At 43.0% G+C, this 24,968-nt stretch overlaps 1 protein-coding gene, 1 long non-coding RNA gene and 1 pseudogene across 11 annotated transcripts in view; 2 read left to right on the top strand and 1 right to left on the bottom strand.

Annotated features, from left to right (window-relative positions):
- The window catches only part of SPECC1 (sperm antigen with calponin homology and coiled-coil domains 1), a 308,899-nt gene extending 296,723 nt beyond the window's left edge, over positions 1-12,176 (top strand). For 4 of the 5 annotated variants that reach the window (XM_064378212.1, XM_064378211.1, XM_064378209.1 and 1 more), the window contains exon 15: positions 5,387-12,174. In XM_064378212.1, the coding sequence (XP_064234282.1) occupies positions 5,387-5,476 (90 nt within the window). In that variant the 3' untranslated portion in view covers positions 5,477-12,174. Of the gene's footprint in view, positions 1-5,386 lie in introns of all 5 variants that reach the window. The other variant, XM_064378213.1, reaches the window with a different exon arrangement.
- On the bottom strand, positions 11,165-13,622 carry LOC135275680 (solute carrier family 66 member 3-like; annotated as a pseudogene).
- Positions 13,623-14,281: 659 nt separating this feature from the next.
- LOC135275736 (uncharacterized) overlaps positions 14,282-24,968 on the top strand; it is a 72,190-nt gene continuing 61,503 nt past the window's right edge. For 2 of the 6 annotated variants that reach the window (XR_010343310.1, XR_010343309.1), the window contains exon 1: positions 14,282-14,552. This is a non-coding gene — a long non-coding RNA (uncharacterized LOC135275736). Of the gene's footprint in view, positions 14,553-24,338; positions 24,690-24,968 lie in introns of those variants that run through there. The other 4 variants (XR_010343308.1, XR_010343312.1, XR_010343313.1 and 1 more) reach the window with 3 other exon arrangements.

Raw genomic sequence — 24,968 nt, forward strand, 5'->3', positions numbered from 1 at the left:
ACTAAATTGGAAAATAAATATAGGGAAATTACCCAAAATATAAAAGAGACATTAAAAACTATAAAATATAATAGTAAAGTAGAATTAATATGTGTTCAGCATCAGTAAAGGGAAAACCCAACTGGCAGTTGCTTAAACCATAAAATGTTAATTTTCTTTTTTAGCAACAGTAGTTTTAGGATTGGTTCACCACTCAGTATTATATTCAAAGTCCCAGAGTGTCTCCTCTCCATGCTCACCATCTTTAATCCGTTTCTTTCGTCTCCATACTTGTTCCTTTGTGGTTGAAGGTGGCTGCCAGACTTCAAACATCACTTTCACCTGCAGGGTAGGAAGAAGGGAGAAGAGATAGAGCAAGTGTCTCCTGTCTTTTCCCTTTAAAGAATGAAAGTAAAAGGCTCCTTGGGTTTCTCCAGCTCCTTGACAGTACTCTGTTACATGGTCTTCAGCTGCAAGGGCATTTGAGGAAGTGAGCATATAACATTTTTCAGTTTCTTTGGTGGGAAGCCTGCAAGGGAGAGAGAGCTTGGGAATTATGTTGGGCTATCTAACTAATAGGGTCTGTCTCAGAGTTTAAGAAACATGGATGAAAAAAATGAGACAATGGCCATGTCCCATGCCCAAAGGGAATTCCTGATTTGAAAAGGATAGAAAGAATGGAATGGAGACAATATTTGAAGATACGATGCCTGAAAATTTTCCAGAATGATCAAAGGATAATGAAAGAGTCCACAGATTCTTTATTTATCTCCAGCAGGATGAATAAAACAAAAATATCCATCCAGACATATTGTAATGAGACTACAGAAAAATCAAAGACAAGACAGATAATCCATTAAAAATTTCTGCTAATCAGTAATAAAAATACAACCTAGTAGGAAATTATCAAAGGCTAGAATAGACAGTTCAGAGAAGAAGATCACGAATGGTCAATGAGCAGTTTTAAAGATGTTCAATCTCATTAGGGATCGAGAAAATCTAAGTTTAAATAAAAATGAGATACAATTCTGGCCGGGCATGGTGGCTCACACCTGTAATCCTGGCATTTTGGGAGGCTGAGGTGGGTGGATCAGCTGAGGTCAGGAGTTTGAGACTGGCCAACATTACAAAACCCCATCTATACTAAAAATACAAAAAATTAGCTGGGCGTGATGGTGGGTACCTGTAATCCCAGCTATATGTTCAGTTTGACCATGATACCCAAGATAGAATATGTCAGAGCCAAGATTTGAACTCACCTCCATGACTTCGAAACCTGTGCAATGGCCCCCATACAACATGGCCTTATTATTACAATTGAGGAGTGGCCTTGGGAAATACCTGCTCCCTTTTTTTTTTTTTTTTTGAGATGGAGTCTTGCTGTGTCACCCAGGCTGGAGTGCAGTGGTGTGATCTTGGCTCAGTGCAACCTCCACCTCCCAGATTCAAGCCATTCTCCTGCCTCAGCCTCCCTAGTAGCTGGGATTATATGGGATTATAGGCGTGCACCACCACACCCAGCTAATTTTTTTTTTTTTTTTTTTTAGTAGAAACAGGGTTTCTCCTTGTTAGCTAGGCTGGTCTCAAACTCCTGACCTTAGGTGATCCTCCTGCCTCAGCCTCCCAAAGTGCTGGAATTACAGGTGTGAGCCACTGCACCCGGCCCTTTATCCAGACTACTGTTGATGGGCACCTATGTTGATTTCATGTCTTTGCTATTGCGACTAGCACTGTGATGAACATAAGTGTGCATGTGTCTTTTTGGTAGAACGGTTTCTTTTGTTTTGTATATACCCAGTAATGGGATTGCTGGATCAAATGGTAGTTCTGTTTTAAGTTCTTTGAGAAATCTCCAAATTGCCTTCCACAGTAGCTGAACTAATTTACATTTCCACCAGCAGTGTATAAGCATTCCCTTTCCTCCACAGCCTTATCAGCATTTGTTACTTTTTGATTTTTTATCAGTAGCCATTCTGACTTGTGTGAGATGATGAGATCTTTAAAAGCGAAGTTCTATAGTGTTTCCCAGATATTAGAAATTGTTCTTCCTCAGCCACTGTGTAGGGAAAGCATCTTAGCCAGTCCAATTGCAGGTGCAAGCAACTCCTCGGGAAAGGAATTATGTGTGGGAGGATATGTGACATCACTGTCATTAAACAGCCAGAACATGTGCCCCAGGGCTGCTGTGTCATTACCAGGCCATGTAGTCCATGAGGGCTGTTGCTCACTGAGTGCCAGCGTGCCCACAGGACAGCCACTGCAGGACTGGGTGCCGCATGCTTCCATGGAGGAGGTCACCACACAGCAATTCCTGAGGTGTGGCTGGGCCTACTCTGCAAGTGTAAACTTGATGAGCTGTGCTTAAATAGCTAATTTGTGCTTAATTGTGTGAAAAGCATTTTTTGTTTCATATTTACTGTTTACCATTCCCGGCATTTTTCATGCATGGACTTGTTGGACGCTTACAGAGGTCCTTAAGATGGATGCCCTCTACAGGGGGAAACTGAGGCATGTGGCTTATGAGCAGGAAAGGTAAGAGGCAAGGTCAGGCAAGCGGCTCCAGAGCCCATACTCTCAACCACCCTGACAGCTAAGTTCACCTTCTGCACATACTTTGTTAGATTTAGACCTTAGTTTTCTTTTTTTTTTTTTTTTGGTGCTATTAAAAATCATATTGTTTTTTCTTATTACGGAATCCAGTTATTCAACTGTATATAGGACAGCAATTGACTTTTGTATACTGACTTTGTATCTGACTTTGCTAAACCTGATTGTAAATGCTTTGAGATTTTCTAAACAATTATGTCATCTGCAAATAAAGACAGTTTTATGTCTTCCTTTCCAATCTGCATGCCATTTATTTATTTTTCATGCCTTTTTGCACTAGCTAGAACTTCCAGTACAGTTTGTTTGTTTGTTTTTTGAGCACAGTCTTGTCTGTCACTCAGGCTGGAGTAAAATGACATGATCTTGGCTCACTCAACCTCTGCCTCCTGGGTTCAAGTGATTCTCCTGCCTCAGCCTCCTTAGTAACTGGGATTACAGGTGCCCGCCACCACGCCCAGCTAATTTTTTTTTTTTAGTAGTGATGGGATTTTGCCGTGTTGATCAGGTTGGTCTTGAACTCCTGACCTCAGGTGATCCCCTCGCCTCGGCCTCCCAAAGTGCTGGGATTACTTATAGTCCAGTACAGTTTTAAACAGGACAGATGAGAAAGGGTATCCTTGCCTTGTTCCTGATTTTATGGGGGGAGTGTTCAAGTCTTTCACCATTAAGTATGATATGAGCTGTTGGTTTTTTGTACATATTCTTTATTAGGTAAAAGAGGTTCCCTTCTATTCCTAGTTGTTGAGGGTCACCACATATAAAAACTGTCTTGGTTGTGGAATTTTTTGTGATGCTTTTTCTTCATCCGTTGATTTGATCATGTGGTTTTTCTCATTCAGTTATTTAAGGTGATGAATTACATCAGTTTACAAATGTTGAACCAGCCTTGTGTTCCTGGGATAAACCTCATTTGATCATGATTTATTATACTTTTATAGATTAATGGATTCAGTTTAGTGTGTACTCGTGAGAAACTGGCATGTAGATTTCCTGTAATGTTTGTATCTGGTTTTGGGATCCAGATAATGTTGGTATCATAGAATGAGTAGGGGAAGTGTTCTTTCCTCTTCCATGTTTTGAAGAGATTGTGTAGAATTGGTATTATTTCTTCCTTAAGTATTTGATAGAATTCACAAGTGAAATCATCTTGGTCTGGTATCTTTTGGAGGGTCTTAACTACTAATTCAAACAAATGTCATGCACTATAAGATTGTCACTAATGCATCATACTCTGTCTTCTGAAATGCACAAAATATACTTTCACAAATTCTGAAATGTGATGTTAAAAATGTACCAAATATTTTTAGTTCAATTATTATGAAGTTCAAGCATGTAAGATTGTCTGCTCACAACTGAATATTGATTGAACTTCTGAGTCGTCCCTGAGATTGAAGACACACCCTTTCCATCATACAGAGGAAAGTGTACAGTGTGCTCTTTCTCTTGCATTCGTAGCCATCCCTTCTTTTCCCAGAGCTCCTGTCTCCCAAACTGCATGCTGAATTCTTCATCACTTTCTTTCTGTAAGTCATGTTAGCAACCCTCGTTGGTAAGGATTTTAGCTTGCCAGGCCTCAGTCTGTGTGCAGTCATGACTACAGCAGTGTAGGTAGAAGGAGACATTCTATCCTTGTGTGAAAGTTTGTTGTTGGTTTTTATTAATTGTCCTGCATGGAATGTTCTACCCACTCCTCTTCCACTCCTTTCCATAACTAGTGATATGCTGATAATTTTTTAGCATCACCAGGGAGCAGAATAGGTGAAGTCTGTTCAGATGTTGAATCAGGGGACAGATGTGCTAAGTTCAGCCTTACTTTTCCATGGCATCTCTGCTTCTGGCTTTACATCAGGGTCCTTTCCTACTATTCTCTGGTACTCGCACAGGAATCCAAATTCAACCCCAAAGTTAATTATTAAATATGTCCAGTGGCACAAATTTCAGAAAAGTTTGACTGAGTGCCTGACAGGATGCCTACCCTCTGGAGCCCTTCCCTTTCTGGCCTGGACTTTATGCATGTTCATCACAAGCTTACTTGCAAAATGAACAAAAATAAATCAGTCTATCAAAACCAGCAAATTAGCAAAAGTAAAAATAAAAATAAGCCAAAAAAATCACCAAACTATATTAAATAACAAAAAACAATGTTAAATGGTAACACTTAATGCTGGTAAAACAATTACATTTGAAATTCGTTCAAGACTTTTGTGACAATCCCACTCTCAGGAATTTATCTTGAGGGACTAGTTTGACAGAAGGAAACAATCTTGCACAAAGATGCTTATCGCAAAGTCTGGTGGTGACGAGGTGAGCATACACTGCACTCCATGTCCCTGGTGGACAGCAGTTTCCCTGGATAGTGCGCATCCACTAGAATGGCAGCCCGCAGAATGGCGTAGCAGCACAGGGACCCAGGTGTGAAATGCTCAGTCCACGTAATAGCACGTGCACTGTGCTGGGAGCCTGGGGAATTAGAGGTGTGGATTCAAATATAATTTAGAAACTTGGAAATCATTTTAACAGTGAAATTATGGGTGACTTGCTTTTTAAAACTTGTTAAATGCTGTCCTATGGTTAAAAGATGAAAGTGGTGGGAAATCATGTTTTCCATTTTCGGAAAGGGACAGTATCTCCTGAATAAGTGGGAGGAAAGGGCCTTTAATTTATCACTTTCAGCACCACACGTTCTGTGTAAGTGGAGGGTTTCCAGGCAGTGTAAGCCCTAACCTGGATTGAAGTCTCAGAGGAGAAGGGTCTGTGATGTCCTGCCTTATGATCTGTCCCCCATTTCCTTCCCCTGCAGGAACTCAGCGAGATGCTGTACACGGACCGGCCCGACTGGCAGAGCGTGATGCAGTATGTGGCCCAAATCTACAAGTACTTTGAGACGTAACCCTGGAGGGCCCGGAGAAGCCACCACTGCCACCTACTGTAGCGCCTGATCACTGTCCACTGACCCTGCTCTGCCACCACCCAGCTGCCTAGACTTCAAAGACAGGCTCAATCCAAGTGGACCCACACCCAAATAAGAAACAGAGTGGGTCCCACGGTGTACCTGTCTCAAATGCAAACCCAGCCGGACTGTAAATTGGGGACACTTTGTTCTCCCTCAGGATGCTTCTAAAGAGGGCAGCCTCCCTCCTTCCAGACCAAGACCCCACACCCAGGATTGTTTTGCTGATTACACTGGGTGACTGAACACATCATCTGCAGAAATTCAGACAAATAGCATCTCCAAATCAGTCTTTTGGTTGTTTTTGTTGTTAAAAATATCCTGGCTTTGCCTTTATGAAACCTTTGCCCTTGGCTGGGTGTGGTAGCTCGTGGCTGTAATCCCAGCCCTTTAGGAAGCCAAGGCGGTAGGATAATTTGAGCCCAGGAGCTATGAGCATACCACTGCACTCCAGCCTGTGTGAAGGAGCCAGACCCCGTTTCAAAAAAACAATAAACAAAAAGCAAATAAACCTACCCTCCTTTCCCCCCTCCAAAATAAAAACCAACAGAACACAAAAAATAAACATTTATTCCAGGGCAACCTGGAAGAATGTGCTCGCTCAGCCTTTTGGGGAAAAGTGGGAGTTCTAGGTAACAATGTTAACACCTAGAACTTGATTCATTTTTAGTTCTCACAGCTCCTTATTTGGTTCATTGTAGCAAAAGGAAAGCCTGTGAGAATGCAAGAGAGCCCCTGGCTGCTTTGCTGGAGGGTCTCTGGGAGGTGCCCCACACCTCTGCCCACCACAGTCTGTGTGGCCCCGAGTGGCTGGCAGCTTTCACACTAGGGAAATTGAGTCCTCGTTGGGCCCATCTTTGTCCTCCCATTCGTTCACACCCACACAGGCTTGTCCCCCGCAGAACTTGACAGGAGGTCACGTGTGTGGGAATGGCCTGTGTCTGCTTTGCAGGGTTGAGCAGGCTGAGGCCATGTGCTTCTGGGGATACTCGGCTGACAGCAAATCCTGACAGTATTTCAGCTCTGGACTGACTTGGCCTTCAGTGCTTCCCCAGGCCTCTTATGTTGGCATGGGAAAAAGAAGCCTTTGGGGGTGGGTGGTGAGGGCCCATTTATAATTAACAAGAATGCAGTTGCTCCTGACACCCTACTGGTCTCCTCAGGTGGCAGCAGAGCCCTCCCCAGAGCTGCCCCAGTCGCTCAGAAGAGCTCATTCTGGCCTGGGTGCCCATCTGGTGGCTCTGCGGTGTCTGGGCAGATCTATGTGCACTACACAGCGAGTAAGGGTGTGGCTTATACAGGTGGTTGAGGGAAATGGGTAATGCCCATCCCTTGCTGTTTTAAGTGCCATATAGCCTGTTAGTGCCCTTCCAACAAAGGATCATCCTTCCAGTGAGTCACCAAGAATGACAGTGACTACCATTACTGCTCAAAGTACATTTCTGATTGCTGATCTGAGCCGCTGGTTCAGAGCCAAGTTCTAGAGTCTGCAGGTGCAGCCCCTTACCATTCCTGGAGAAGCAGGAGCTCAGTCCCCGCCTCCAAGCCAGACCTTTGCAGAGGTGGCAGCTGGGCTGCACGGGTCAGGGGATCCCTGAGTCTCAGGCCACCTTGAGACGAGAGACTTTGCCCCAGCCCTGTTAGTGCATCCCAGCTGCAGCTCTGCATCAGAACCTGCAGGGCACCTTTTGAAAACTCTCTTGGCTGCCCCAGTTGGTTGTCTCAGAATGTATGAAATGGGACCAGAGATGCAGTCTACGTGTTTTGAAGGTTCTTTAGGCGACTGAAGCACAGCTACGTGGAGAACCACTAAGGGGTTGACGGCTTTCCACGGCAGCCCCAAGGCAGGCAGCCTGCGGGAGCTCCTGAGCAGCTTTTTGGTGATTGTCATTACATCACCCATGCCTTTGTATTTAAATGAAACTTGAGATACATTCAGAACCAATTCAACCTGTAAGTTATTACTTTTGCTGCTTCAGGCACCTGTCTGAAGCATTTTTTATTAACCCCGCATTTCTACTTTGCCCACCAGTAAAGTGGGGGAAAGCAATACCCAAAGTAGTTGAGTTGAGCTGGAATTACTCCAGGGTTTTATGTGGGGAGGCAGTTGCTGTCTTGGGATACCCAGAGTGGGGGCAGGTGTTTTCTGTGATTGGCCCGGTTTTTTATTTTTATTTTTTTATTTTGAGAGGGAGTTTCATTCTTATTGCCCAGGTTGGAGTGCAGTGGCGCAGTCTCAGCTCCCTGCAACCTCTGCCTCCCAGGTTTAAGCAGTTCTCCTGCTTCAGCCTCCCAAGTATCTGGGTTCACAGGTGTCACTACTACACCTGGCTACTTTTTTTTGTATTGTTAGTAAAGGGAGTTTCACCATGTTGGCAAGGCTGGTCTTGAACTCCTGACTGCAAGTGATCCACCCACCTCAGCATCCCAAAATGCTGGGATTACGGGTGTGGGCCCCTGTGCCTGGCTGTTTGTTGTTTGTTTGTTTTTTGAGACAGAGTCTCGCTCTGTTGCCCAGGTTGGAGTGCCAGTGGCGCTATTTCGGCTCAGTCAGGTATGAGTCACCGCACCTGGCCTGTGACTGGCTCTGTTTTGAGTGATTACATGTAAACCATCTAGAACCAACTTTGGGCAATGGGGTTGTGGTTTCCCTCCCTCCACTCTGGGGCCATACCAGCCCCTCTCCAATGGGATCCCAAGTTGCCAATCACTGTGGCCAATCTTCCCATTTTTGTCTGTATCCTGCTCTTTAGATTAAAAAGAAGGAAAGAAACATGAAAGGCCATGTACAATTTATTTTTATAACTTAAGGAGATTCCCCAACTACCATTTTCTCTGCCAATGAGTGTGCATGTAAAAGAGGAATGCCATGTTCTGTCCACAGAAATACACATGGGCTCAAGCCTGTAATCTCAGCACTTTGGGAGGCTGAGGTGGGAGGACTGCTTGAGCCCAGGATTTTGAGACCAGCCTAGGCAACATGACAAGACTCTGAATCTATCAAAAAAATAATAATTTTTTTTTTTAAGAAAGCATCTCACTCCATCGCCCAGGCTGTAGTGCAGTGGCATGATCACGGCTCACTGCAACCTCTGCCTCCCAAGTTCAAGCAATTCTCCTGCCTCAGCCTCCTGAGTAGCTGGGATTACAGGCACATGCCACTGAGCCTATCAAATTTTTGTACTTTTAGTAGAAATGGTTTTGCCATGTTGGCCAGGCTGGTCTTGAACTCCTGACCTCAAGTGATCTGCCTGCCTCAGCCTCCCAAAGTGCTAGGATTACAGGTACCGTGCCTGGCCCAAAATTTTTTTTAAAAATTAGCTGAGTACGATGATACACACCTGTAGTCTCAGCTGCTTGGGAGGCTGAGGCAGGAGCATCACTGAGCCCAGGAGTTGGAGGCTGCAGTAAGCTGTGTTATGCCACTGTACTCTGGCCTGGGCAAAAAAGCGAGACCCTGTCACACACAGAAAAGAAGTACACATGATGTTTAGGGGAAGGGCAGATTCTGCTGGCGTCTTGGAGCTGTGACTGATGGCCTCAGGGCTGTAGGAATAGGCCTTCTAGCACAGCAGCAAGTAGGCTCCCCTAAGCATCGGCTGGCATCTCCATGCAGGACCTGGGGGAGGCAGTCCCACCACAGCTAGGCCAAGGGGTAGGGTTTTTAGGTGTTTTTAACAGAGCTTAGAGCGCCAGGTGAAGGTGGAAAGTTGACAAACTGGGAAAACAAGGTGAGCATCTTACATTTTCTTTAGCAGAGTATGCCATTCCCAGTTTCTGTCCTGAGACTTTCGGAGGCCACAACAACCATGTTTCTTTCCACCTTCCCTCAGCCAGTACATAGTCATTTAAAATTCTTTGGTTGTTCTGCAGATTCTTTTTTTAATGTGTAAATTTTACATGAAAAGGCATCTGCAAAAATGCAAGCCCCAGTAGAGTGGGGGAGTTTTTCAAGGCGAGAAGTCGCTGTGCTCTGCATTGAACATGGACTGAATTTTTCCTGTCTGATTGTAGCCCATGGCCCCCGCCTTGTAGGGGTAACATTCTCAGGACCTTCTCTTGTCCTAGTCCCTTCTCATTTCAAAAACAATATTAGTCTTTTGTTTCCCTTTTTCATTCAGTTGTTGTTTTACAACTTTTGTAGAGACCGACCCAAGTAGATGCTGGTGGGTGTTTGACAAAAACACACATCCCCAGGGGCAAGCCATCCAGTGGTGAGGAATCTCTCCCATGTTCTCTTCCCTGCTGCCCACAGAGACTCCCTTAGTCTCCCCCTCCTCTTCCCCACTGAGGGGCGGCTTGTGGAGATGGAGGACTCAGGCCCCTAGATGCAGAACCCCTGCCAAGTCCAGCAATAGTTCTCACCCTTCCAAAGCTTGAGTGCCATTTTGAGATGACCTACCAGTGACATGCAGTGAAGGATATAACCTCACAGCCCTTTTAGAAGCATTTTGAATAGCTACCAGTGCCACTGGGCATTTCACTCCTCTAACCCAAGTTAGAGTTTTGCTACATCTGTAGCAACCTGAGTAGCATACGAATTTTAACTACATTAGTTGAATGCAGTTGATACATCTGTGGCCTCGTGTCTATAAAGAGCACACTAGATTGTACCCAGCACTGTTAGGATATGACATGCTTATTAGATGTCTTTATTCACAGGAGAGTGTATGATAAATGACTAATATTTCTTTCTTTTTTCAAAATATGAAAATTTATTTTGCATAGGAAACAGTTTCTGGTAAACATCATTACTGCATATGACAAAACAATGTCTTCAATTAAAAGGAGAAAGTGAGTTTTTAAAGTTAATTTAGAAGAAAATACAGTATATAATAATCTTATGTTTAGGGTAAAAAATACCATAATGTGAGTAAAATCCATAAGAATTGGGCAGAACCTACCTAACAACACCCTTTACTGTGTATGTTTTCAATAGACAAAACTTATTTTGTACCAAATTCCAACAGTGGTAATTATATAGTTGTGGCCCTTTAAAAAATGGCAGCATTAGGCTGAGCGCGGTGGCTCACGCCTGTAATCCCAGCACTCTGGAAAGTCAAGGCAGGTGGATCACGAGGTCAGGAGTCCAAGACCAGTCTAACCAACATGTTGAAACTCCATCTCTACTAAAAATACAAGTTAGCTGGGCGTGGTGACGGGTACCTGTAATCCCAGCTACTCAGGAGGCTGAGGCAGGAGAATCACTTGAACCCAGGAGGCGGGGGCTGCAGTGAGCCGAGATCACACCACTGCATTCCAACCTGGACGACAAGAGCAAGACTCTATCTCAAAAAAAAAAAAAGGCAGCATTGTACTTGAATCAGAAAGCTTATTGGGATTTCCTCAGTAGAGATTACAGCTAATCCTAATACCTTTTGTTAGGAATTACTTAAGGCGCAGTGCGAAGTTGAAGGACTATTTTGGTATACAAACTCAAGCCAGGTACATTTATGCTTGCCTTGGTATCCTTGCTAGAGCGCATGCAGGTGTAATATGGTATTATATAAAACAAGGCCATCCTGTTGTATCTATGTTAAAATTAAACATCAGTCCCAGAAAGTGAACCCTAGTCATTTATTATGGGTGTCCACCTCTGACTTGGAACAAAATGCCACTCCATTCATGTTCATTTTTGTCATGGAGAGGATTTATTTCCTAAAAGATTCTGAAAGCCAAAAACATCGATGTAGTTAAGTTCTTTGTAGAGAACTTAATCATGACTTCAAGAGTAAGAGTCAAAATGGCCTTGAAATGGGCTTCCTGGATGACTTCCAACAGTCACCGGCCTTCTCAACACTGCAGATGGCTGGGCGCTACCACAGTCTAATGAAGTGAGGAAGGAGGAGGGAAATCGGTATTTTTAAACAAGTATTTAAATGGCTCTTTCCAATCTAAAAAAGCCTTTGGCTTCAAAGAGTCTGAACTGATTTACTAAATTTATAAAAGACCTTAATTTAGCAAAGAGCTTCTTTTTCCTTTGGTTCAGTTACTCAGAATCCACAGTGTAAAAGGACTAATGAGTCCATCATTCAGCCTTCATGGCGGTCTTCCGGTAGCGAAGCACTGTCACTGTTACCCATATATTTAAAGCCAGCATGATCACAAAACGTATAAGAATTGTAAAATCATTGGTGGTCATTAAGGTTGTGATTATTCCTGTTGCACGGGTGTAGGAGGAGAGGCTCCAAGTCAGCGCACTCACCGCTCCCGAGTCTCTCGTCTTCCACAGACACTGGAGCTGCGCAAACTTACTGGCCGCGCTGATGATGAAAGTACAGAAATTCATGGCCAGGTCTATGATCCACTTCTGCAGGGCAAAGACGAACCAAGAAGACCCCAGAACAACGACATAGGGTGTGGCCTGCTTCACGTTCCCGTTAAAATGAAAGATACAGAGCAGGAGGATGACATCTTGCGCCATGAGGATGGGGTACTCCAGGCAGGTCAGTGGCGGACACCCATACTAACACTGGTACCGGAGAAACACCAGGAACCTGCGTGTCTCCTCTGAGGGTTTGCATTTTTCAAGCAGTGGTACAAAGGTGGTGGAAAAGCAGGCCCAGGAGCCGGTGGCAGGAGGGACTCTATAGGCTGGGTGGCTTCTTTCCCTCCATGGGTCCAGCTTCAGCTTCCCCAGCTCAGGGACCTAGCAAGGGCCCCGCCAGCTCCAGAAGTAAACTCGGGAGGCTGAGGCCCCGCGCGCTGCGCGCCGCCAGCACCGCGGAGATCTGCGGCAGCTTCAGCGCGGCGCACACGCCCAGCGTGCTCCAGTTGCACAGCCCCAGCAGCGCCGCCTCCACAGCGCCGGGCGCGGGCACGGGGGCGCCGGAGCGGGAAGCCACCGCTCAGCCCCGGCGGCGCGGCTCCGCCTAAGCCTCGATAAATGACTAATATTTCTAATAAATATATTTTGTTTCTGTCTGATGATATTTTCCCTTGGTGACATTTATCATTAATATTTTCTCAAAGGGCCATGCTTACACTGAGTCTGTTTTCAAACCAGCATCTTCATCCATGTATTCCTTGTTGGGTCACAGTCTTCACTGCAGCTGCTCTTGAGGGTTGTGCTGGAATTTTCCGCAGAGGACTGGGCTCCTGGCTCCTCCGCTTCCCTTTCCCAGCTTTCTTGCTGAGGCCACAGGCTCGTGAAGATTGCCTTTCAAGGCCTACCCAGGATGCTGCTGAGCTGTGCAGATGTGCACACAATATGTGCAATGTCATACGTGTAATTAAATGCCAACTGAGACCCTGGAAACCACTCACAGGGGGAATTATGCCAAGATTGAGGAGGCAGGGTGAAGATAAGTTTTTTATACGATTGCTTCCTTACCCCTCCCTAGTTCATGTTTTCTTATACATTATTACATTTCTTCCTTGCTATACTACAAATCCCTAATTTTAGTTGGTCAGAGATGGATTTGAGACTGAGCTCCCATCTCCACGGCTGCAGCACCCGATTAAAGCCTTCTTCTTTGGCAATACTCATCTCTGTGATTGGCTTTCTGTGGGTGAGCAACGCAGGACCTAGGCTAATGCCCCGAGGCTTCAGTGACAAAATCTGTTTTTCATAATTCGATCTATCTTCACTGTCCTCAAGAATTAGTATTTGAGTACTTTCTAGAGTCTCCTTTGTCGCTTTTCTTTGAGAGGGAGTCTTGCTCTGTCGCCCAGGCTGAAGTGCAGTGGTGCAATCTTGGCTCACTTCGACCCCTGCCTACTGGGTTGAAGCGATTCTCCTGTCTCAGCCTCCCAAGTAGCTGGGATTACAGGTGCTCCATGCCCAACTAATATTTCTATTTTTAGTAGAGACGGGGTTTCACTTTGTTGGGCAGACTGGCCTCTAACTCCTAACCGCAAGTGATCCGCCCACCTCGGCCTCCCAAAGTGCTGGGATTACAGGTGTGAGCCACCGCGCCCGACCGACACTAGTGCTCGCGGACTGCAGGGACAGGACGGACTAGAGGCGAGCGACCCCAGCGGCACCTGGCATTCCCCGACCCAACCGGGTCGCCGGCCGCACGGCCCCTGGGCAGATGCGCGCGGCGGCTGCGGCTCCGAGCGGGGAGCGGCTGCTCGGCCCCATCCCCAGGTAGCGGAATGCCCAGAACTGGTCCCCTGGCTTGGGCGCCAGCCGAGTAGGAGTTGGGCAGGCAGTGGCGTCGGGCAGGCCCTTCCCGCGGGGCGGGCAGCTCGCTTTGACCCAGCCGCCTGACTCAGCTTGTGTCCTGGCAGCGATGACTCTGGGGCAAGTCCGCTGCGGTGGCTAGCCCGGGGGCGGCCAAGCGATGGCGGCACAGGGGCGGGAACTGGTCCGCACGCCTGAACTCAGCAAGCCGAGGAGCAGGTGCGCGGCGGCGCTGTGAGGCGGCGCTCCCTGAGGACAGGCGGGCTGGACGCCGCCACCCCGAAGGACCCGCCAGCCCAGGCCGGCGCCGGAGCTACAGCGCCACCTGTAGGCCAAGGAGTTTTCTCCGGGAGGCGGGGGCCTGTGTGTGCGGGTGCGGTGACGTTACAGGCGCTGGCTTGCCGTTACCCGCGTGGCTGGGCGTCACCCGTGAGGCTTGGCGGTGGTCGCTTGGCTTGACATTTCTTACTTGGCTTGGTGGTGCTCCTTTCACTGACTGGAAACCTCGGGCTTTCCTCCTGGGAGGTTGTGGCCAAGGCAGTAACTCGCTACTGTTGGCCTCCTGGGGTGGAGAAAAGCGGGGAGGGGCGGGGAGAGGAGGGGAGGGCCTGAGGGGTCTCCGAAGGCGGCAGTCTCCGCCGTGAGGAAGACATTTAGAGGCGGGATCCCGGAGGACCAATGGTCCTCGGGCTCCCTCACCAGCTGGCGGCGCGACAACTCGGGCGACGGAAATGAGCATGATGAGGACGGCTTCGCCCCGCCTCGATACCGCGTCCACCTGGAAGATCTCGACGAGCTCCACAGCGCTGCCTGGCGGGGCGACGTCCCCGGGGTGGAGCGCGTCCTGGTGCCCGGAGGCCCTGGCGTGGACAAGAGGGACAATAACAGGTAACGGCCAGGCGAAGAAGGCGGGCGCGCTGTCCTGTCGGGGACCCGGGCTTTCTGGTGCCCACGGGCTCCACGGCACCCCGGATGGGGAAACCTCGGAAGGGTCGGGGGCCCAGGCCTCTCCGTGAGCCAGGAGCAAATATAAATGGTTATTACTATTGCAAAAGTGTTGCTCTACTTTACAGGAGTTTTAACAGTAAGATTTTTTTCTTCCCAAGACATTTTCCTGATTTCTTTAATGTGATATGTGCCTGTTATTTTTAAAACCTTGTTTAAACTGTTTTAGAACAGATCTAATTACGAGTTTCATGTCTAAGAGTCATTGTCTGTATGCTCCAGCTGTCTGATGTAGCATTCATCTTCCATTCTTAGTTTCCTTGTGTTTTACACTCTTCCTTTCAAGTTCCTAGGAAACACCTAGATTTCATGGGACTAATCTTTGTGCTTTCATTCTGTTCTCCAAGTGGAGTCATTTTCTCTATTTTTCCCTGGTGAGCTCCTATTTTGCCTCTTCTGTAAAGCCTTTCTTGTGCTAAAATATAACTTTTCATATATCAACTCTTAAACCACACATTGTATCATAATTGTATATTACTTGTATTTTGAGGCAGGAAATATATATTTCTTTATATGTTGGTAATTCAGAAGTGTGTTTTTAAATTAATGAATTGAGATAGGGAAGAGTTGGAATTTTACAAAATTGTTTTTTATTTGTTATCAGTAGACTTATTATAAAACATTGGCTTTTTATAGTTTTTTTTTTTTTTTTTTTTTTTTTTGAGACAGAGTCTTGCTCTTTTGCCAGGCTGGAGTGCAGTGGCCCAGTCTCAGCTCACTGCAGCCTCCATCTCCTGGATTCAAGTGATTCCCCTGCCTCAGCCTCCTGAGTAGCTGGGACCACAGGTGCATGCCACCATGCCTGGCTAATGATTTTGTATTGTAGTGGAGACAGGGTTTCACCATGGCTAGAATGATCTCAATCTCCTGACCTCATGATCTGCTCTCCTTGACCTCCCAAAGTGCTGGGATTATAGGCGTGAGCCACTGCACCCAGCCAGATTTTTTAAAAGTTGTGGTTCTGCATTATATATGAAGGAAGTAAAGAAAAATGAAAATAAAAAATGGACCTCAAAATAATGTGATTACACCAATGTTTGAGAAGGCTAATTTAGTAACCCATGGTCTGCTGCAAGTAGATGATGACAGTGGTTTAAGTGAAATAGATGAGGATGAAAGGAGGTAAAATTTAAACGTTCTTTATTTCTCTGAGAAGGAACATTTGCAGTGGTTACGTTTTCTGGAAATAGAATAGTATAGACTGCCAAAGCTAGAAGATACTCAACTATATCAACGCTGAAACACCGATTATTCTAAGGGCTGGTGACTTTGACAAGGAGCAGTTTCAATAAATAATTGCTGTGGAATCCTGACTATCGTGGATAAGCATAGATACCCCTTGAGGGAATGTCTTTGGGAAAGACAGTAGAGAAATGGGTGATATTTGAAGAAGAATATGGAATTCAGGGATTTTTCTTTTTTTTTAATTTTAAAATAGAATCTTTTAGAGTGTGTTTGTAGGATGCTGGTAATGATCAGGAAAGAAGAACATGTTTATGAGATTTAGTTTTCTTTGCATGTCTCAGTGTTTGAAAGCTCGACTTACTATCTTTTATAGGCTTTTAGCAAACTAATTGTCCTTAAAATGTTTATTCATGTAGAGTTTTATGGTCAGAGTTTGTTCCTTCAGCATTGCTTCAGAAATGTAACATTAGTCTAACTGATCATGTAAATGTGAACTAAAATTTAAACTGTTACATATAGATTTTTTTAAATTGTGAAATAATAAACATGCGAACACTTAGGCCATACTGAACAGAATTTAAACATCCCTTGATGAATAGGTATGATTTGCTAAGGTACTCTAAAATGTCAGGCGTATCAACTTTAGAGTTGTTGAGATTCTGGGGAGAAGGGGAGGGTTTTGTTCAAGTACTTTAGAAAAGCTAATTGTTGACAGTCTATAACAGATTATTACTTTTGGAATATAGAGTTAAAAAAAAAATTAATCAAGTTGACCCACAGTGGATTCTAAAGTTCTAAAGTATCAATACACCATGTTTCCCTGGACCAGCATTGCCATCAGCGTGTATTGTGTGCTCAATTAGTATTTGTTAAATGTGTGAATACATGGGTGAATACATGAATGAATGCCTGTTGATGAATTTCATTAAAAATGATTTTTAGTTTTTTGAAAGTAGGTTTCCAAACTTGCCTCTGTATAAAGTTTTTTTATTAGAAAAAAATTGCAAGATTCTGAAATTATTATTTATAGTTATAGTTAGAAATGGAATGACAGTGTGGATTCATCATCCATCTGGAGTTAATTTTAGTGTAAGGTGTCAGGAAAGGATCCAGTTTCTACTTTCTGCACGTGGCTAGCCAGTTTTCCCAACACCGTTTATTAAACAGGGAATCATTTCCCCATTGCTTGTTTTTGTTAGGTTTGTCAAAGATCAGATGGTTGTAGATGTGTGGCATTGCCTCCAAGGCTTCTGTTCTGTTCCATTGGTCTATATCTTTGTTTTGGTACCAGTACCATGCTGTTTTGATTACTGTAGCCTTGTAGTATATAGTTTGAAGTCAGGTAGCATGATACCTCAAGCTTTGTTCTTTTTGCTTAGAATTGACTTGGCTATTGCGGGCTCTCTTTTGGTTCCATATGATGTTTAAGGTGGTTTTTCTCCAGTTCTGTGAAGAGGCTGTCATAGGTAGCTTGATGAGGATAGCATTGAATCTATAAATTACTTTGGGCAGGATGGACATTTTCACAATATTGATTCTTCCTAACCATAAGCACGGAATGTTTTTCCATCTGTTTGTGTCCTCTCTTATTTCCTTGAGCAGCGGTTCATAGTGCTCCTTGAAGAGGTCCTTTACATTCTTTGTTAGTTGTATTCCTAGGTATTTGATTCTCTTTGTAGCAATTGTGAATGATAGTTCATTCTTGATTTGGCTCTGTTTGTCTGTTATTGGTGTATAGGAATGCTTGTGATTTCTGCACATTGATTTTGTATCCTGAGACTTTGCCGAAGAAGCTTATCAGTAAGGAGATTTTGGGCTGAGACGATGGGGTCTTCTAAATATACAATCACGTCATCTGCAAATAGAGACAATATGACTTCCTCCTTTCCTGTTTGAATATCCTTTATTTCTTTTTCTTGCCTGACTGCTCTGGCTAGAACTTCCAATACTCTATTGAATAGGAGTGGTGAGAGAGGGCATCCTTGTCTAGTACTAGATTTCAAAGAGAATGCTTCCAGTTTTGCCCATTCAGTATGATATCAGCTGTGGGTTTGTCATAAATAGCTTTTATTATTTTGAGATATGTTCCATCGATACCTAGTTTATTGAGAGTTTTTACATTAAGGACTGTTGAATTTTGTTGAAGGCCTTCTCTGCACCTATTGAGATGATCATGTGGTTTTTGTCTTTGGTTCTGTTTATGTGGTGAATTACGTTTATAGATTTGAGTATGTTGAACCAGACTTGCATCCCCGGGATGAAGCCTACTTGATCATGGTGGATAAGCTTTCTGATGTGCTGTTACAATCAGTTTGCCAGTATTTTATTGAAGATTTTTGCTTCTATGTTCATCATGGATATTGGCCTAAAGTTTTCTTTTCGTGCTAAGTCTCTGCCAGGTTTTGGTATCAGGATGATGTTGGTTTCATAAAATGATTTGGGAAGGATTCCCTCTTTTTGGATTGTTTGGAATAATTTCAGAAGGAGTGGTACCAGCTCCTCTTTGTATGTCTGGTAGAATTCAGCTGTGAACCCATCTGGACCTGGGCTTTTTTTTTGTTAGTAGGCTATTAATTGCTACCTCAACTTCAGACCTTGTTATTGGTCTATTCAGGGTTTTGATTCTTCCTGGTTTAGGCCTGGGAGGGTGCAAGTGTCCAGGAATTTATCCATTTCTTCTAGGTTTACTGGTTTATGTGCAGAGTTGTTTCTAGTAATCTCTGATGGTAATTTGTATTTCTGTGGAATTGGTGGTGATATTCCCTTTATTGTTTTTTATTGCATCTATTTGATTCTTCTCTCTTTTTTATTAATCTGGCTAGTGGTCCATCTATTTTGTCGATCTTTTCAAAAAACTAGCTCCTGGATTTATTAATTTTTGAAGGGTTTTTTGTGTCTCTATCTCTTTCAGTTATGCTCTGATCTTAGTTATTTCTTGTCTTCTGCTAGCTTTTGAGTTTTTTGATCTTGCTCCTCTAGCTCTTTCAATTTTGATGACAGGGTGTCAATTTTAGATCTTTCCTTGATTTTCATGTGGGCATTTATTGCTATAAATTTTCCTCTAGATACTGCTTTAAATGTGTCCCAGAGATTCTGGTATGTTGTGTCTTCATTCTTGTTGGTTTTGAAGATCTTTATTTCTGCCTTCATTTCATTGTTTATCCAGTCCACATTCAAGAGCCGATTGTTTGGTTTCCATGAAGTTGTGCAGTTCTGAGTTAGTTTCTTAATCCTGAGTTCTAATTTGATTGCACTGTGGTCTGAAAGACTGTTATGATTTCCCTTCTTTTGCATTTGCTGAGGAGTGATTTACTTCCAATTAAGTGATCAGTTTTAGAGGTGTGATGTGGTGCTGAGAAGAATGTATAGTCTATGGATTTGGGGTAGAGAGTTCTGTAAATATCTGTTGGATTTGCTTGGTCCAGATCTGAGTTCAAGTCCTGGATATCCTTGTTAGTTTTCTGTCTTGTTGATCTGTCTAATATTGACAGTGGAGTTTTAAAGTCTCCCACTATTATTGTGTAGGGAGTCTAAGTCTCTTTGTAGGCCGTTAAGAATTTGCTTTATGTATCTGGGTGCTCCTGTATTGGGTGTATATATATTTAGGATCATTAGCTCTTCTTGTGGCATTGATCCTTTTACCATTATGTAATGCCCTTCTTTGTCTCTTTTGATCTTTGTTGGTTTAAAGTCTATTTTATTAGAGACTAGGATTGCAACTCCTGCTTTCTTTTTTTTTTTTTTTTGCTCTCCATTTGCTTGGTAAATCTTCCTCCATCCCTTTATTTTGAGTCTGTGTGTATCCTTGCACATGAGATGGGTTTCCTGGATACAGCACACCAATGGTTTTTGACTTTTTATCCAATTTGCCAGTCTGCATCTTTTGACTGAGGCCTTTAGCCCATTTACATTTAAGGTTAATATCGTTATGTGTGAATTTGTTCCTGCCATTTTGATGCTAGCTGGCTGTTTTGCCCATTAGTTGATGCAGTTACTTCATTGCACCAATGCTTTTTACCATTTGGTACGTTTTTGGAGTAGCTGGTACTGGTTGTTCCTTTCTATGTTTAGTGCTTCTTTCAAGAGCTCTTGTAAGGCAGGCCTAGTGGTGATGAAATCTCTGAGCAATTGCTTGTTCATAAAGGATTTTTATTTCTCTGCCGCTTATGAAGCTTAGTTTGGCTGGATATGAAACTCTAGGTTGAAAGTTCTTTTCTTTAAGGATGTTGACTATTGGCCCCTACTCTCTTCTGGCTTGTAGAGTTTCTGCTGAGAGATCTGCTGTGAGTCTGATGGGCTTCCCTTTGTGGGTAACCCGACCTTTCTCTCTGGCTGCCCTTAGCATTTTTTCCTTCATTTCATCCCTGGTGAATCTGATGATTATGTGCCTTGGGGTTGCTCTTCTTGAGGAATATCTTTGTGGTGTTCTCCGTATTTCCTGGACTTGAATGTTGGCCTGCCTTGCTAGGTTGGGGAAGTTCTCCTGGATAATATCCTGAAGAGTGTTCACCAGCTTGGATTCACTCTCTCCGTCACATTCAGGTACACCTATCAAACGTAGATTAGGTCTTTTCACATAATCCCATATTTCTTGGAGGCTTTGTTCATTTCTTTTTACTCTTTTTTCTCTAATCTTGCCTTCTCATTTTATTTCATTGAGTTGATCTTCAATCTCTGATATCCTTTCTTCGGCTTGGTCAATTGGGCTATTGAAACTTGTGTATGCTTCACAAAGTTCTTGTGTTGTGTTTTTCAGCTCCATCAAGTCATTTATGTTCTCTAAGCTGTTTATTCTCATTAGCATTTCATCTAACATTTTTTCAAGGTTCTTAGTTTCTTTGCATTGGGTTAGAACATGTTCTTTTAGCTCAAAGAAGTTTGTTATTACCCACTTTCTGAAGCCTGTTTCTGTCAATTCATCAAACTCATTCTCCATCCAGCCTTGTTCCCTTGCTGGTGAGCAGTTGTGATCCCTTGGAGGAGGAGAGGAGTTCTGATTTTGGGTATTTTCATCCCTTTTGCACTTGTTTCTTCCCATCTTTGTGGATTTATCTACCTGTGGTCTTTGTAGTTGGTGACTTTCGGATGGGGGTCTCTGAGTGGACATCGTTTTTGTTGATGATGAAGTTATTTCTTTCTGTTTTTTTAGTTTTCCTTCTAACAGGCCCCTCTGCTGTAGGACTGCTGGAGGTCCACTCCAGACCCTGTGGCAGCCTCTGCGTTCTTGCTGGGAACTGCACTCCAGAGCTGTTCCTATTTGGCCATCTTGAAGAATAGTCGCAGCTGTGCTTTTTAACATATGCATTGTTTACGGCTGGTCTCATACTACAATGGCAGAGTTGATTGGCTGTGACAGAGACGATTTTGCCACAAGTTAGTTTCAAAATGAAAAGGTCTGACAACCTTTGGTGTATGTATAAAAGCTGATTGACTCAAATCTCAATTTTAAATGTTCATAAGCTACCCCGATTGGAAAAGACAGTTCACCAAAAAAGATATACAGGTAGCAAATAAGCCCATACAGAATGTTCAACATTATTAGTCCTTAGAGTAATGCACATTAAAACCATAATGATATGAATACATATCCATTATAATGGCTGAAATTTCAAAATTTAAAAAACAGCAATAATAAGATCTTGAGATGCTACAGAACAACAAGAAATGTCATATACCTCTGGTTGGAATGGAAAATCAATTCAAATACCTTGGGAAACAATTCAATAGTTTCTTAATAAAGGAATAAAAAGGGACAGGAAAAGACTTTTATGGATGATCAACATGTTAACTCTCTTCATTATGGTGATGGTTTCACATGTCCATGCAATTGTACATTTTATATATGTGCAGTCTATAGTGTGTCAGTTATACCTCACTGAAACTATCGACTGCTGGAACAATCATCTAAGACACTGGGTGGGACACAGAGAAAGAGAAGGGTAGAAACGATGCAGGATAAAGCTAGAGGATTCAGATCTCTAACCTTACAGTAATGAGTAGTAGCAGCTGAGTTATAAGCAAAGGAATAACATGATCAGATCCGAATCTTTAAAAACATATCATTATGATTGCAGAGTAGACCATGGTTTTAGGAGGTTGGGTATTAGGGAAAAGAGTTCTAGGATTCCTAAGATTCCTGCAGCATTCCAGGTGGGAAAAAATGGTAACCTGACATTGGGGGAAGGCATAGGAGAGAAACGGAGCCAACAAAAAGACTGGGAGTGCCATTCACACCGAGAAAAGTACAGTGGAGTTATCATAGCTCTTTTGTGTACAGTATACATTCGTTCTCTTTTTAACACTGAGCATATTTCTGAGATGAACTTCACTATCATGCATCAGTTCTCAGCAATGTATACACACATTACTGCAGGATACATTAAAAGGTCTTGCATTTATGCAATGATCCTACCTTTGCACTGCATTTTAAGTTGTTCAATCAGCAACAAAAAATTCTCATAAGTAGAGCGAGACAACTCGCATTCTGAGGCTGTTTCAGATGGTCGCATTGAGTCAGCAAAGTCAGCCCCAGAATGTATTTGGTTTTTGACCTATAAGATAAATAATACTGTTTCACAATGTCCTAGAAAGATTTATAACATATGCTAAATGTACAGAACTGGTATTTCTCCATGGTTTTTTTTGTACGAGCAAAAACACAGGTACTTCTTTTTTTTTTTTTTTTTTAGAAAAAAAAAGGAAGAAAGAAAGAGAGAAAAAAAAAAGAATGAAGAAGAGAAAGAAAAAGGAAGAGAAAGAGGGAGAGAGAACGGGAGTATTGCTTTATTGCCCAGGCTAGAATGCAGTCTAAAAATGGGAATTGAAAACCTCTTTTATGCCAATAATTGTGCTTAACAATGTAGACAGGAAGGAATAAGGAAAGAAAATAACAAACAAGCAGCCAACCAATATTTCATTTAAACCTATGAAATGCTAAGCGATTGCTGAGGAGTGATTTACTTCCAATTATGTAGTCACTTTTGGAATAGGTATGATGTGGTACTGATAAGAATGTATATTTTGTGTATTTGAAGTGGAGAGTTCTATAAATGTTTATTAAGTTTACTTGTTCCAGGTCTGAGTTCAAGTCCTGGATATCCTTGTTAATTTTCTATCTCGTTGATCAGTCTAATATTGACAATGTGATGTTACAGTCTCCCACTATTATTGTGTGGGAGGCTAAGTCTCTTTATAAGTCATTATGAACTTGTCTTATGTCAACTCCTGCTTTTTATTAGTTTATTTATGTTTGCTCTCCATTTGGTTGGTAAATCTTCCTCTGTCCCTTTGTTTTGAGTCTTTGTGTATCGTTGCATGTGAGATGGGTCTGGATACAGCGTACCGATGGGTTTTGGCTTTTTATCCAGTTAATAATATATATGAGTTTAATACTGTCATTTGATGCTAGCTAGATATATTTTTGGAAAGGCTGATACTGGTTGCTCCTTTATATGTATAGTGCTTCTTTCAGAAGCTTCTGCAAAGCAGGCCTGGTGATGGTGAAATCTCTAAGTACTTGCTTGTTTGCAAAAGATTTTATTTTTCCTTTGCTTTTGAAGCTCAGTTTGGCTGGATATGAAATTCTGGGTTGAAAGTTCTTTTCTTTAAGGATGTTGAATACTGGCCCCCACTCTTTTCTGGCTTGTAGGGTTTCTGCTGAGAGATCTGCTGTAAGTCTGATAGGCTTCCCTTTGTGGGTAACCTGACCTTTCTCTCTGGCTGCTCTTAGTATTTTCTCCTTCATTTCAACCCTAATGAATCTGACGATTATGTGCCTTGGGGTTGGTCTTCTTGAGGAATATCTTTGTGGTGTTCTCTGTATTACCTGGAGTTGAATATTGTCCTGTCTTACTAGGTTGGGAAAGTTTTCCTGAATAATCTCCTGAAGAGTATTTTCCAACTTGGATTCATTCTCTTCGTCACATTCAGGTACACCTATCAAACGTAGATTAGGTCTTTTCACATAGTCCCATATTTCTTGGAGACTTTGCTCATTCTTTTTTATCCTTTTTTCTCTAATCTTGACTTCTCATTTTATTTCATTAAGTTGGTCTTCGAACTCTGATATCCTTTCTTCTGCTTGATCAATTCGACTGTTAATACTTGTGCATACTTCGCAAAGTTCTTGTGTTGTGTTTTTCAGCTTCATTAATTCAGCTATATTCCTCTCCAAATTGTCTATTCTTGTTAGCATTTCGTCAAACCTTTTTTCAAAGTTCTTAGTTTCTTTGCATTGGGTTAGAACAAGTTCTTTTAATTCACAGAAGTTTCTTATCATCCACCTTCTGAAGCCTACTTCTGTTAATGGAATGCACTCATTCTCCATCAGAGCTTGTTCCGTTGCTGATGAGGAACTGTGATCCCCTGTAGAGGGAGAGGCATTCTGATTTTGGGTATTCTCAGCCTTTTTATGCTAATTTCTTCCCATCATTGTAAATTTATCCACCTGTCATCTTTGTGATTTCCGACTTTCAAATTAGGTTTCTGAGTGGACGTCCAACTTACTGATTCCCAGCGCCGAAATGGGAGCAATCCACTGCGCTGGCCAAAACAGCGGTGTTAAGATTGATGGTGCTTTTCTGCCCGGAAATTGGCCAAAAGGGGACCCAGTCCCGCTCACTCTGCACCAAGAAGTTCTGCGCTGAGGTGCCAGCAAAACCACGGCACTGGCCACAAGAGTCGCGCTGGCGACCCATGGGGCTCCTCCACTGGGAATCTCCTGGTCCGTGAGCAACAAAAATTCATCTGAAAGTGTGGCATCCTCTCTTCTCTGCACTTTCACTGGGAGCTACAATCCCAAGCTGCTAGTGGTCAGCCATCTTGGATCTCTCTCAGGTACTTCTTAAAGAAACAGATTGTTCTTAGAAGGTACAGTTATCAACGGCTGTTTTTTAATCACTTTTTCTAAGCAAACAGCTTTATAACAAAATATTCTTTTTTTCCACCTTACCTTTTAGAACATTTTTTAAAAATAATATTTTAGATCATTTACTTTTTTTACAATACCTTGTTCTTTTCAGTAGATGTTTTATTTTCAGCCCTGAAAAAAGAAACAATTCCTTTTAGAAAAATAGCAAAGATGTAAAATATAAAGAATATCTAATACTATTGTTT

Source organism: Aotus nancymaae, unplaced genomic scaffold (assembly GCF_030222135.1).
Source record: "Aotus nancymaae isolate 86718 unplaced genomic scaffold, 86718_ANA_hifiasm-v0.15.2.pri h1tg000018l, whole genome shotgun sequence".
Taxonomy (NCBI): domain Eukaryota; kingdom Metazoa; phylum Chordata; class Mammalia; order Primates; family Aotidae; genus Aotus; species Aotus nancymaae.